Here is a 15,212-nt window from a genome sequence, read left to right on the forward strand (position 1 = left end):
GCTCCCACCTGGGAGAGAAAGGTCGCCATTGCTGGGGTCAATCTTTTTTTGTTTTTTATTCCTCCTCAAAGTTCCCATGAACTATAATTTTTTGGCCTCTATGCAGAAAAAAGTGACATAATAGTACTTGGAAGCGCTGCAGTCTACGGTGCAATCTCTGTTTTCACTAGATGGCCTTGAAGATCCGCTCTAGAGAACAGAGTGAACAGAGAGCTACTCTGACTCCTGCAGATAGTGCTGGAGCTGATTTACGCGAGCCTTTACTCATGGAGTAAAGGCTCCAGATCCCCCATAAAGCAGGGATAGAAAATGAATGCATGTAGTTTCAGACTAAGAATATTCAACCAGTGATTGAAAGTATCCATACTTGTGTATGAAGTGTACAAAGATTGCTCAAGCGATATAGTTACATTTCAATAAATTGGAGATCAAAATACTATGCATGCATGATCCCACTGGAGAAGCTGAATTATAGCCACAACGGTAGCAAGGACAGATTTATTAGACTCCCTTTATAGAGTTTATTGAGAACATATCTTTCACTTGACATTGCTCTGACGTACCAGTCTTTGCAAAATGAGCAGCTGGATCTGTGTAATGGATTAGCGTCCCCGTCATGTTCCGTATCCAGGATCTTACTTTATGGGAGCCTGCATATGCTAGGTGTTGATATATTCATTATTATTTTCATTCTATTTTATTTTTCATCTTCAGCTTCAGGTGAATGGATGTATGCTTGCGGATATACACTTGTAATGGTACATGGTTTTGTGTTTTTGTATAAATAAATATGAAAATGTGTCCATATGTGCATGTGTAGGCTATGTTGTAAATGCACAAGTGTATGTATGTATGTAACCACGAATGTGCAGGCATAGAAGCATGTAAATCTTTTTTCCTTTTCGATTGTTTTTTTTTCGATTATGTCAGTGTACATCTATATGAACATATATATATATTTTTTTATATTGCTTTTTCCCCCCCTCTAGTTGGCATTGTGAATGGGTGGGTGGGATTGGTGTGTTGTTCTATGTTCTGTAAACCAAAAAAAAAAATCTATAAATAAAGTGCTTAAAAAAATACTATGCATGATATTTGAGTTGAAAAAAAAGGAAATCCACATCGGAGTCAACAAACTATCTCCTTTATTTAAAAGAAATCATTGAAGGAAAGAACTCTAGATGTTATGATATTACATGCCATATTTACAGTAATATACATAAAAGTGCAACGTCACAATGTGTAAGCTGTTTATTAATTATTAATTCTGCCTTGTTACTGGTTGTAAAATATCACCTTTTACAGTTGTCTGCTTCCTGCACTGCATTTTCTTAAAAACACGGCATCTTATATGAAAACGCAACATGACAGTATGTCTTAAGTTCCTCTAAAACATTTTCAAAGGCACTTTCACAAGTACATTACAGATGTACATAACACTACAGAGTAGCTTAAACTCTACAGACAGCATAACCGATCCTACTGCTGATAATGTTACATGGTAATAATAGCGCACACTCTTTTATACAACTGGCATCATACTATAGGTGGGTCACCTTTTATCTCTTCTACGTTATAGGCTCTAACTGATTTCTACCCAGAAACAACAAAAATAAGAAATTATTATAAAAATAATGAACGTTAGTACTTCAGAAATCAACTTTTGATTATTATATACAGTATTTGTCAAGTCAAAGATATTGTAAATCTGCTGTTAGAGAACATAGCATAATCAAGAAACTGTTTTCTATATATAACAATTATTCAAGCCAGATATTTCAAAACATGCACCCAGTTGTTATATCTACAGCACAGGAGTTACTTTGTTCTGCACAGAGTTACTGTGGCATATTTTTTATGAGGCTTCTGCATCTTAAAACTATTTCTCAACAGCAGACTCACATAAGCTGCTTCCTACTCTTCCATGTCATTTGGTTTGTTGTCATCCACACACACAGTCTTCAACCAAGAGCAATTAAAAACAAAAAAAAAGTGAGATGCTCACCTGGATATAAAACAGACAGGAGGGGCTGTATTCAGACATCCCCCAGAGCAAAGCAGAGGAAAGCAGGGTGAACATATGAAGAGGATTTTACACTAACAGTCATGAGGTCCATGGCTACTGGCAGAACTCTCGCGGGGCGCTGCCTTGAGTCTGTACACATCAGCAACATCCATGCTTTAACTTACACACACTTGTCTTTGGGTACGCAAAGCTAAAGAAGGCATACAGAAGGCTGTTGCATGTGGTCCAGGATGAATGATGATGTGTTTGTCATCGTTATTTACACTTCTTATGCAGATACAAAGACACACAGTACATACAGTATTCGGTATTGACATACAAATTCAAGGATGCACTGAAATATATAAAGTTCACAATAAAGTAGTGGTTTTATCCAGTACAGGTTCTCCTTCCAGGCAACAAATAATCTTAAAAAAATAAAAGAAAATAATAAAAAATCCAAGGCTAGCAAAGAGGTGGTGTTTATGCCCAGTTCTGGTGGTATGCCTCGGTAAAACACTGCAATTTACATGCTAGTAGGAAAAAAAAGTATAGTGATGTCATTACTTTCAATTTATTAACAGAGTACCGTTAATAAATAAACTGTTTAGCGCTATTTGGGAACCTTATCAGTACAACCGTGTAAACATTTCTGCCCAGGTTGCCACAGCACCATTAAAATGTTTGATATCAGTTACATTTCAAAAAGAGAAAGGATCCTCAACACCACCGAGGGCCAAAAGCCCTAAAGTTTGTGTCAGTGCGGTTGCTACGATTCTCGTCAAACTCCTTTCCAGGTTCAGCCATAACCTAAGAAGCTGCTTGCAGAGTTTCTTAATGAACTAAACTAACAGACACATTTTTTAAAATCTCACGGAAGCCTTTGTGATTTGTTGTTTTTAATTCATCAAAAAAAAGGGGGGAAAAGAAAACTGAGCATTTTAACAGATCTGAACAAATCTGCTCTTTCACCGCGACAGATTAGTCTGACTAACAAACCTGTCTACTTCGCAGCCATGGGTCTCTCATGTAGAGTCCTCTTCACAATCTTATTTTCAGCTTTAAAACACCACAAAGGACATTTTCCTCTCCCAGTCCAAGAATTTTACAAGCTTTTCAAAAGTATTTGTACCATGTCTCTAAACTGTAGACAGTGGTAAGACTTCACAGCCCCCTGGAAGTGGCTTGTGAGGTTTTGCTTTCCAGACCTGCTTCCTGTCCAGAGGTTACATGGTGCAGGACTTGTCCAGGGGGTCCTGAGCAGATGTGGCAGGAGGCTGCGGAGCCTGGCTGGACTTGGGCAGGACCATGGGCTTGGGCCTCAAAGCGGGGGGTTTGAGCTGCACCCCCATCCGTGGCGCTACTACAGGCTTGAAGGTGCTCATGGCATCGCTGGAGGAGCTGGTGCTGCGGCGGATGGGTGGCTCAGTGTTGGCAGTGGACCTCAGCATCACGTTGTGGATGGGGCTCAGGGACTCGCTGGAGCTGGCTGGTGTCGGGCCGCTGCTGCTGCCAGCCGTCTGTCGCTGCTCCAGCGTGTCCAGCACCACATCGGGGGCATGCTTGGCCGAACTCTGCCGCTCCAGCTCACGCAGCTCGTTCAGAGCAGTGTTCATCGTCTCTTCTATGTCCTGCAGGAGAGAAAAAGACGGCGTGTCAGAGGGACGAGGAAGATGAGGGAATGACGACAAGGATCAGAGGGAGAAAACGTAAGCAACATTAAGACAGAGAAAAGGAAAAGACAAAATCTGAAGAGGAAATTAAAGCTGGGAAAAAAAAAACAAACCACAATGAAGTAAGGGAAAGGAAAAGGTAAACCTTATACAAATGGAAAGAAAAAATTAAGAGATGGAGGCAAACTTAAAAAATAACAGTGCGCATTAAAGATACAGAGAATTAGTACAAGTATTACTTTGTACTGGTATATCTCTGCATGCAAATAATGACTTTGAATAGCAAAGGAGATGCAGAGATGAAAATAAATATTCATCTGAAAAGCTCCAACTAGGCAGACAGACAGCTCAGCACAGTTAGAAGTGCTCTCTGTGACCTCTGCATGTTGACTGAGCCTTTAAACAAATGCTATTTTATGGGTGCACTACCCATATACACTTGATAGAAGTCAAATTAGAAGAATACACAAACTTAATTCTGTTTGAACGGAAACATTTCCTGATCTGACCACAGTAAATATGCTGTGATGAGTCCCAGTGTCGAGCCATGCTCCCTGCTGTCTGCCTGTGAAGCTAGTCTTTTGCATGTACTTAGCACACAGACACAGTTGCAGCCAGAGGAAGCAGAAGACAGGGACCGACTATGTTTTTACAGGGCGGGGCAGGGCTTTGATGGTGGAGGGAGCTGCGGGCGGGTCGCCGCTCGTCCCGCGCTGACCTGTGCGATGGTCTCCGGATCCAGGGCCTTTCCACCGTGGTGGTGATGGGTGTCAGTGAAGCCTGTGTACTGGCCCGAGGAGGTGGAGCGGCGAATGGGTGGGCTCTCCATCTTCTTTAGGGACTCGTGGCGGCTGATGTTAGTCAGACTGCCGTGGCCAGTGCGGCGACGTCGCTCGGGGCTGTCCATGGGCATGTGGTTGCGACTTCTCAGCATGTCCCGTGGGCTGAAGTGGCCCAAGACTGGAGAGCCCATCTCTGGGGTCCCGCCGTGACCCTGCTGGGAGGCGTGCACCATGCAGTGGACGTCACTGGGGCGGGCGGGGGGGCGGCGGGATGGCGGGTCGCATCTTTTCCTGTGCCTGCTGACAGAGAAGCGTACAACAAGTACACATTAAATCATGGCACTTTCATCTTCTCCCTCACAAAAGAAAACAATCGTAACATTTGACAACCTGTCATGTCTAACACAACAGATGAATTACCAATAAAAAGCAACTTTGACCTATTACTTCAGTTGGAGGGAATGGTTATCACCTTTCATTACTTATACAAGTGTATTCCATATATTGTCAATATTTATTATTCATACTCAGGAAGAGCACTTAGCTTTAATAATTTCCATACTATTTGGAAAGAGTGTGGTTATACACTGTCTGAAAGTGACGTCTTTGTTTTATCGGATGCAGCATCAACAGGATCAAATGCAAATCAGGATGAAACATAAGGGTTTGTGTGTCTCCAATGAAATGAAGTGACTGCTGATATAGTCAAAGTTTGCAAAGAACCACAACACACTGATTTTGTGTTACTGGAGCTGCAAGGCTATTTTTAGGTGCATCACGAGGTGATCAGTAGGTTTGATATATAATGTAATCATAACTTGCAAACTTCATGTTCATACAAATGCAATCAGGACAGTAATCAGTAAAGGGGTGACACATTTTGCAGGAGATTTAATGTGACAATTTGGCCATAACCTCCTTCAGAGCAGTTCATACGTTGAGCATAGCCACCTTTGTGTCTTTGAAAACTCTGGCAATAAGAAACCTCACTCATCCATTAATCCCACTTCATTCATACACCCCTCTGAACTCCATTAGGGTTTTATTTTTTTAGAGAGGCGGCCTGGCTGTTCGCCAGAGGACGGAGGCCTGCGATTTATCAGAGCACCAAAACAGGCTCCCTGGGAGACACTGCAGCTGCCTCAGCAGCATGGCTGTCCTCTGTCTGAACCGGGACCCGTACACACCATACACACCTTATCTGACATGAGCACATTTCTAACAGCCAGAGATAAGTGAGCACACGCGTTCCTTCAAACTCACATGCTCCCGAGAAAAGCCTCCTCGCTGGGTTTGTTTATTGCTCCATAAAATCCAACCTCCTCCTAAGAAAGCCTCTAATAGGCCATGCATTTCCATGACCAGTAGAGTCATCATCAAGAGGTAAAATGATGAATCAAAGCTGCCATATGAGTGTCATCACTTAAGAATCAAACATCGCATTGACTGAAATAGTATAGAACATGATTCAGTTAACGTCTAATGATCTCCATTACATAACCTATTGAGATTTATTTTCTATTTCAAAAACATGTAACAATATAATATTCACTTTCTCCATTAGTATTACATATTCTGAAATGGCAACATCTTGAAATATTGAATTAATGTTATCTATAAACTGATACATGTCAGCTCAGTGACTTCAATTAGCCCTCTGCAATAAACAGTAAGCAGATTACTCTTCCCTTAATCACTTTTTTAAAGATAAATGGCTTCAATTTGTGAGTTTACATCTGTCTATTGAGTGCTGCCTCAGTCATAATCATTGGATTTACAAGCAGCTTCATTAGTTCACTGCACAAAAAGCAATAATGAGTATGGATGTGGGCCTTTAGTGACTTCAAGAATATGATTTCAGCTCTTGCTATAAAGCCACAGTTCTGCAATAGCCTCCCAAATGCATACTTTAATCACTGAAAAACATCTGAACAACATTAAGTAATAAATCTCGGGTCAATACAAAAAGGCATTTAATAAAGTAAAAGTCTGAAACTCACACATGTGAGTACAAACTTTGAAAAATAAGGTCAGTGTGGGAATAACAGATTCATGGAGGCCTGTTCATTTTCTATAGGTGCTTTATGCTGTTTGGGGTCACAGGAGAGGCTGGAATCTCTTCCAGATGTCAATGAGCAAGGTACATCCCAAAACAGATCACCAGTCCCGTCAGTAACAAATGCAATCTAACTCTTACTGCAAAGCACAAAACTAACACGTGAGGGAAAGCCAAGTAGCCAGATCCATACAGAAAGACCCAAACCAGGATTTAAAACTAAAACCTTCTTGCTGTGAGGTAACAGTGCTATGCAGCCAACCATACACATAAATATACAGGTAATATATTCAGACATTCTTTCCTACTGCAGTATGAAACCCTGAAGAGTAAACAAGTGCAGGAACCACTCATAAACTGCAGGTGGAGCAGTGCACATTCAGAAGGGCAGCCTCCCTCTGGGACACACTGTGCATCAACAAACACTGCACTCACTCTGGAAGCTGTCACCACACTGAGAGCTCACCCTTTGCTTGTTATGGCTTTGGTCAATAATGTACATGAATCATAAGGCAATCTAAGAGTTCCTCTTCACCACACCAGGAAACAGACCAGCTGTTATGGTCACATCAGTGTGCATCAAGTTGTTGATACTTTTCGCCTGTCGTCCATCTGGTGAAAGTCTTTTTGATCCAAAACAGCAGGAGAGAAAAACTTTTTAGTAGAGTCCTCTATGTAGTGATCACATGGGACAAAGTGACAGGACGGGTGCTAGAGACGCAGATTTAAGGGGTGTGAGGATGTTTGTTGATGGTGATGTCATAAGGATGCTTTATTACTGCCCTGCTTACAAACAGCTGCAGTATTGTTAACATCACCACGAGTGTGAATCATCAACGTTTCAACCCTGATGAAGAGGGAGTAAAACAGCACTCGTTCATGAGCTTAGCAAGAGGAGGAACCAGTCAGACATTTCAAGGTCACTAAATTCACCATCAGAAATGCACCGAACGAAGGGAGGAGCTGGAGACTAAAAACTGGCCCGCAACCAGGAGACACTGCCAAAGAGACTATGGTGTGATGGGAAATGTGTGCGCCATCTCTGTGTGAACCATTTCTGAGGGTGGAGGCTCAATCAAATATTAGCACAATAAGGAACTGACTGGTCACAGAGGATAAAATCAAGTGGATGAAGCAGAGTTCTCCGATGACATTATTGCTAAAAAGAGGTGAGAAGAGGATGCACAATAATACAAGGAGGATGTATTCTGTCCAACCCTTCCTTGCCATCTAAACCAGGAAGAAGCTCTCAAATGCTCCGATGTAAAAGATGAAAAAATACTGATCATTTTCAGTGACATGTCATAGTTGACTTTATTTTTCAAATATAAAAAGACGGACCTATTTATTTAAGTCCTTGAGATACAACACTGAAGTTGCAGACTTTTAAGAGTCATTGCATCAGCAGTCTTTTGTGACATTAAGAGCTTTCAGGTCATGCTGTTCACGTGTCACTATAGGTGCATTTTGACCAACAGCAGCCAGAATTAAACCACTCAATGTTTCTGGGATGATGAAAGATTTTCAGTCATACAGTAGGTGTTTGGTAATTTCCGCTGTTGTTTAAGGTACAGGGTAGATTAGGGAAATCTGTGGTAGATTGCGCCGCTGGTCATGCAGCAGCCTACAAATCAGGCAAAGTGGGAAATGCACTTCAATTGTATTATTACAAATTTTGTTAAAGTCATACATTTCTACGAGATTCTGGATGATCTTATTAGCACCTTTGACAGTAATCATTACACTAAAAGAGGAAGAGTACCTGAACTGCATAAAAAAATATGTTAATGTTACAGATTTCTATCAATCCATCAAGTAAATGTTTTGTTGGTAAGATTCAGTCCGTTTGGATGTCTGAGACAGACGGGAAGAAATATAAAGTTAGTAATACTTTACTACCATAAATGTTCAATGCTGCAAGCCACATCTAAAGGGTCCAAAAGTGAATGAAATATATTCCCTGGAACTCTGTTTAATCCCTGCTGTGTTGCAAATGGGTGATAAATACCTGCTGATGTAGGCATCAGAGATCCTTGTGTCAGTGGGCGAGCTGATGTCTTTTCCTGAGCATTTATCTTCTGCAGCGTGGCCGCTGCTGGCCTCACTGTCTGCTTTCTGACTCAGGGTGTCTGAGAAGCTATCATCTCTGGAAAAGCAGAGACAGGGTGACACTGAGGCATGGAAAGACCAAAGGAAGTGACAGAGTATAAAAAAAAAAAATATGTAAAAAAAAAAAAAATTGGGAAATCAGCATATCAGGTAATCTCTCATATTTGTGCCATTCTTTTATACGAGTATTTGATATCAACTTCCTGCAAATCAGCACGTGTCCTGTCCCCTCCAAAGTCTAGGCAGCGAGATGAGTCACGGTATTTAGCCATTCAATATTCTGTTGATGTAGGTGGTGACATGCGCACACACTTATAACAGCTTTATGGGTTTCAGAGAGGAATGTGACTGGATGCCAGGTACAGTTGATGCCTGTCCGGTGGCGGTAATTACGTCTCCTGAGCAACACTGCTGCAACTGACGATGTGTATCAGGCAATAAAAAAAGAGAACATTTAGCTAGTGTATCCACATGAATGCACACAAGATGCGACAGAGCAAGGACAGAACATCCATAACTTTTACAGATTGACAAAGAGGGCTGACCACTCTTACGGTTAAGTGTGTCGAGAGGAAGAGATCTCTCAAATATCTCTCAACATATTTTATTCTGGGCTTTTATAGTACAAGTGAAGAGCAGAACCCTTTGGGTATTCTTACTCCTCATCTGGCTTTGTTTAAGAAAAGAGAAGGGTGTTACTGCACTTGGAGACAACCTGCACAGCTGTAAATTCCCCTGCAATTTCATTAACTAAGAAGACACCCCATCAGCAGCATCAACGGGGCCCCTCCTGGTGAATTATTGATAAATGCAACCGACGGGACAGTAGCAAGGTAGAAAGGAGAAGAGGAAGGAGTGGGATCTAATTCAAAAGAGCCATTTTGTCAGTGGGCTACTAAGTGATCAGAGTGACTCTGTTACACTCCTAACGAGACAGTGGATCTGGTCCATTAGCCGCAAACAGTTGCTGAGGGAGAGTGTTTGCTTGTTAGTGCTGAGAACACGAGACAATGACAGCGGCGCTGGTAAAGGACCCTGGAGATAGAGAACACTCCACAGCTGAGCAGGAATGAGAATGGTGGACAAGACAAATGAGGCTGAAAGGGTCTGTGCGTGACCCAACAGTCAACTGATGGCCCGTGGCGTCTCGTGGAGCGCGGCTGACGAGGACACGTGTACTGTTTAACCCACAGACATGCATTCGCTCCTCAGTAGTACTCTACAATGTGTAGAGTTTGGACAACGGTGCATGCAACAATCCCTCAAACACATATTTGTAATATATGTTTCCGTGAAATGTGATTGCTGCTTGATTTGACTGGCAAATGCCACATTTGAGCTGTATAATGGCATCAAATACAATTTCATACCTGGTGGATTAAATTTCCCAGCTGTTAGCAGCAGATTAATATATGTTGTACCAAGAGAATTATATAAATCGACTCTTGAATTTTGCAAAAAAAATAGCCAATTATAATATTTCACAAGAAAATATGATACTCCCAAAATTGACTATACATTTAAGATCTGTGTTTATTATAGATGTCTTGCTTGAATTCAAAATAAGAGAAAAAGCATCCAGTGCAAGAAGGTGATGTTTAAGATACATCTATAGGCATTCAGTCTTGGTTAGGGCTGTGCGATTAATCGATTTTAGATCTAAATCGGATTTATTAATCACAATCGATGTTAAAAAAAGGAAAATCGGAAAATCTATTTTCCTTTTCTGCAGCTGGCTGCATTACAGACAGAGCTCGTCTAGTCATCTTTGTTTTTTCAAGAAAATTGTAAATGTTGTCACTTTACTAAACTCAAGGAGGATTTACAGTATCTTTCAATTGCACTTCATTCCCAATAGGGAAATTTGTTTGCTATTTTTCTTTAAAAATAAAGATAAAATATTTGAAACAATTTATTCCATTGTCTTTTGTAGTTTTACCAAAAAAATCGAAATCGAAAATCGGATTTTCAGAGAAAAAAATCGGGATTTTATTATTGTCCAAAATCGCCCAGCCCTAGTCTTGGTATTAAAAAAAAAAACAAAAAAACAACAAGAAATCACTCACATGTCCTGTACTACAATGTATTGATGTGGAACCAGGCCATCAATGCCATTGTGCCGTCCTTCCCACCAGTCTTCAGAAGCTCGCTGATAAAGCAGCAGGGAGGCGCCTTTCTTGAAGGACAACTCTCGAGAGGAGCGCCCGACATAGTCGAACTTGGCAATGGCTTCGATGGGTTCCCCCTCTGTCAACAGAAAGAGTACAAAACAGTCAAATATATCAGTAAGAGATGGTTACCATGTCCAATGCAGATTGTTTTAATGACGGGCTCAAAAGTTGTAGTCCTGCACTAGAACACGGTTATTAATTCAGAAACATGTGCTTGTTGACTATGATGCAGGATTTTGTTTGTTTGTGCACGTGAGTACACATGTGCAGCGCATGATGCTCAAGGGTTCTAAGCCCATTGGTTATTTATGTTGTAGTCAATAGTAACCCAACTCCACCAGACCAAGGCCACAACAGGCCCTAAGGAGCTTAAGCAGGGTATTTTTAGAAGCTTTTCATAGGAGATCTATATGATTCAGGGGCATGTCAGTCCGTGTTTGGATAATTAGGCCGGACTGATAACTACTCAATAATTGTACAAGTAGAGCCCTAGATGTGTGGCAAAGGAAAGGACCTAGAAAAGTTGTAGTGGGCAATAACAACCACTAAATGCGTTGGTTTATTTGGATTTACCAGCAAAACTTTGTGCTGAGTTCCAATCGGAGTATAACGGTATCTTCAGTTGACTACTGTTTTTCAAAAGGCACACGTCTCCAAGCCCCTCTGCAAGCACTACAGCAACACAGGTCTAAAAATAGACACTTTATTCCTCCCTCACTCCTAGTTCTGCTCTGCTCCCAACACTCTCTCACTTCAAGTCAGACAGGGGGTCCCTAGACAGACATAGGCTCGCTCTAACACACATTCTCTCTATATATATAAACATATACTGCTAGATGAGAACAAAGTAAAAGGCTGAAACTTGTCTCGGCTTTGAGAAGCCATTATTATACGTCTTTCACATGAGACTGAGAGCAATTTCCAGCTCAGAGTCCATGTGAGAAAGGCAATAAGACTGTGGTTCTGAGCAGAGTGAAGGTTTTGGCATTTCTCCTTTTTCAAGCGTATCTGTTTTTTCGCCACCTTTAAATTTCCTCTGTCCTTGCATCACTGAGTTGTCAGGATTGACAGTGTGGATGTGGCATAGCTCCAATAAAATGTGACAAGCGGGAATTTACTGTTTGAATTAACTAGGCTGCACTACATTGGACGAGGCCGTTAATAAAGCTGACGGCGTCTCTTTGACTCACTTCAACATATCTATCCATCCATCCTCTTCTGATCTGAAAATGTTTATCCAAGACACATGCATGCCCGCCCTGCAGCGCTGTGGCCATGGGTCGATGCAACAGACAGGATCCCCTCTGTCATGTTGTTCAATTATAACCGCGTCGAAGTGAACTACCCGAGGTTGCACACACACACACACACACACACACACACTCGCATTTACCAACTGGAGTTATAGAGATGCTGAAGCGTGATAGCTGGAGGCCTGTGGTCTAAGGGATGTGAACTGTCAGATGTCTTACACAAACCAGTGGAGCACAATCTGTGTGGATCTGTGCTCCACTGCAGTGTCCGTAGGGTGAGATGTGGTTAGACTCAACGCAGCAGAAGGCAGGATATTTTTTTTCCCCCCTTGTGAGTCAACTTTTTTAACACTAATATTAGTAATTATAGGTTGACACTGCAAACAAAAAAAAGGGACCCCATGGTGGGTTTGGGAGTTTAAGTGTGGCTCTTTGCAGATTGGGTCATCCTGTTTTTCTTTAGAGGGATATTTCCCTTCATCACATGCAAGCTAATGACCAGTGTGCCCAGAGTGCTTGACAACAAGGACATCCTAATGTATTGCGGCAAAGTGATAGATAATCAATGTGCCAGTTAGTTAATTTCTGACCTTGCAGTGAATTAATCAACAAAAAGGACATCAGTGTGATGGTCCTCGTGACGTGACATTCTAAAAATAGACAGTAAATCTCCCTCCATAACAGCCAAGGTCCATGACAGAATTATGTTAAGCCTCGATACAATTTATGCCACATAGCCCGAGTTCATATCTATCATGAATCATCTTTGTTGCTGTTTATCATTTGGTGGCTGGAGGTTGAAACGAGGAGGGCAGTTTCTGTGGAGGACTGTTGATTTTCTAAATGTTAAGCGATTTTAAAACAAAACGCGACCAAACAATCTGTATCAATAAATGGACTGGTTTCTTTGTGGGATACTTTTTAACCCGGTAAGATGGATAATTCAATCCGGACCTTTGGCTCGTTTAGAAACAGAAGCGTTTGAACACGGTTTACAACTGTGATACTACATCACCATGTGACAACAGAAAGGTTTATGAGCAGGAGGAACAGGGCAGGTGATGGTAGAGAGGCTATGCACCCTGGTGGGAACATCAATACCCCACCATGTCTTCAAATACTGTCTGGGTGTTTACTGGCATGTAAAAACTGTCTGTTGGGATAAATGCCAATACTTAAAGGACTTCACAAGTGCACATTAAGTTCTGACCTCCATCTGATACCTTAAACATACATTTTCTTTCCACCTTTAGAGTTATCCTGTAGACTCCTGTAGAAGTGTTACAACCTACAGGTCTACAACCTACGTGGTATGAAATGTATTCTTTCCTCTTTTCTTCCAGTCATCACAACTACTACTACTACTAATGTCATTTAGCAGACGCCTTTATCCAAAGTGACTTACTGTACATCTGAGAGAACAACACAAGCACAAAATCCCATAGGACGGTCCAGCTGGATCAGTGCTGGTCAGACTGCTGAGAGTCCAGTCCAGGTGCTGCGATGCTAGTGCTAGAATATATATATATATATATATATATATATATATATATCTTTTTTTTCTTCTTTAAATAAGAAAGCTACGTCTAAGAAGACACCATCTGAAGAGAAGTCCTTAATTTTGTTAGACTAGAGAGGATTAGATGCGTTTTGAGGAGCTCCCTTGGAAAATTTTATAAGACGTGGGACCCGTTTTTTGTGTATGTTCGAGAGCTGGACTTCCCAGCGATTCCCGAGTGACCCATTATATATTTCAGTGGTATAGTTGAGACATGACAGATTGCCGAACTGACCAACAACTATTACTTTATTTTTTAGTATTTTGTGTTATTATTCATATACTGTATTTATATATTTTTTTATGTTATTAAGCTATCTTTTGTCTTTAGTCTTTGTCCTGAGTTTTGTCCTTTTAGTTTGTAGTATTTGTCCTGTCTTGGTTTATTTTTGGTCTTATTCTGTTTTTATCTTGCCTGCTTCTTGCATTGTTTCATCATTACTCCATTGACCAATGTTACTGTAATGTTGTTGTTTTTATTTGAAAATTCCAATAAACAGATTGTGGAAAAAAAAAAGAAGACACCATCTTGTCATAAGTGCATGCATCTACTAGATGCCGAAGTGCTCCTTAAAGAGCTGAGTCTTTAGCTTGCTCTTAAAAGTGGGTACAGAGTTTGGTAGGTCATTCCACCATCGGGGAACTATGGAGTAGAAGAGTTTGGCTACTGATTTCATGCCACGTTGTGGTGGAAGCACCAGGCGTCTTTCACTGGCTGAGTGGAGCTGTGGAGAGGGAGTGTATCTCTGGATCAAGTAGTGATCTGGGAGGGGCTTGCCCACAACCAGAGCTGAAGTCACTGAGGTTGCCAAAAAGCTCTGTGGTGGATCAGATCCACCCCGAGTTCATCGAGGTTCTGGATGTTCTGGAGCCATCTTGGCTGACATGCTTCTGCAACTTTGTGTGGAAACTGGGGACAGTGCCTCTGTATCTGTAGACTGTGATGGAGGTTCCCCTTTTTAAGAAAAGGGGCCGGAGGTTGTGCTCCAATTAGAGGGGAATCAAATATCTCAAACTCCCCCGGTCTATGCAGGGGCTCCATGCCCTCTCCAGGATTGGGGGTGAAGTGTCGCCTCAAGTGGAAGCATTTAAGTATCTTAAGGGTCTTTTTCATGACTTAGGGAAGAATGGAATGATTGACAGGCAGGTCAATGTGTCATCTGCAGTGGTCCGGACTCTCTACTGGTCTGTTGTGGTAAAGAGATCGCCCAAATGGCAATATTCTCTGTTGACCAGTTCATCCTTGTTCATACTTTCACCCATAGTCAGACACCGGGGGTAGTAAATGGAAGAACGAGTGGTTAAAATGAGTGTCCACCACAGGGTGGGTGGACTCTCCCCTAAAGATAAGGTGAGAAGTTTAGGCCCCGTTTACAGGGGGCAAAAACTGAGGCGTTTTCATGCGTTTTGGCCGTTCGTTTACACGAAAACGGAGGTCAAAGCCCCCAAAAACGATCATTTCTGAAAACTCCGGCCAAAGTGGAGATTTTCAAAAACTCAGTTTTCACGTTTGCGTCTAAACAGAGAAAACGGAGGAAAACGGAGATTTACGTCACATTATGCGACAGAAACGTCACCGGCATCGTCATGAGTGCGACCTGTGTT

At 41.7% G+C, this 15,212-nt stretch overlaps 1 protein-coding gene across 4 annotated transcripts in view; it reads right to left on the reverse strand.

Annotated features, from left to right (window-relative positions):
• Positions 1–1,128: 1,128 nt before the first annotated feature.
• The window catches only part of srgap1a (SLIT-ROBO Rho GTPase activating protein 1a), an 89,207-nt gene continuing 75,123 nt past the window's right edge, over positions 1,129–15,212 (reverse strand). For 2 of the 4 annotated variants that reach the window (XM_061721394.1, XM_061721392.1), the window contains exons 19-22: positions 10,692–10,872; positions 8,525–8,662; positions 4,397–4,757; positions 1,129–3,636 (exon numbers count right to left, since the gene is read on the reverse strand). In XM_061721394.1, the coding sequence (XP_061577378.1) occupies positions 3,232–3,636; positions 4,397–4,757; positions 8,525–8,662; positions 10,692–10,872 (1,085 nt within the window). In that variant the 3' untranslated portion in view covers positions 1,129–3,231. Of the gene's footprint in view, positions 3,637–4,396; positions 4,761–8,524; positions 8,663–10,691; positions 10,873–15,212 lie in introns of all 4 variants that reach the window. The other 2 variants (XM_061721391.1, XM_061721393.1) reach the window with 1 other exon arrangement.

Source organism: Cololabis saira, chromosome 5 (genome assembly GCF_033807715.1).
Source record: "Cololabis saira isolate AMF1-May2022 chromosome 5, fColSai1.1, whole genome shotgun sequence".
NCBI lineage: Eukaryota > Metazoa > Chordata > Actinopteri > Beloniformes > Belonidae > Cololabis > Cololabis saira.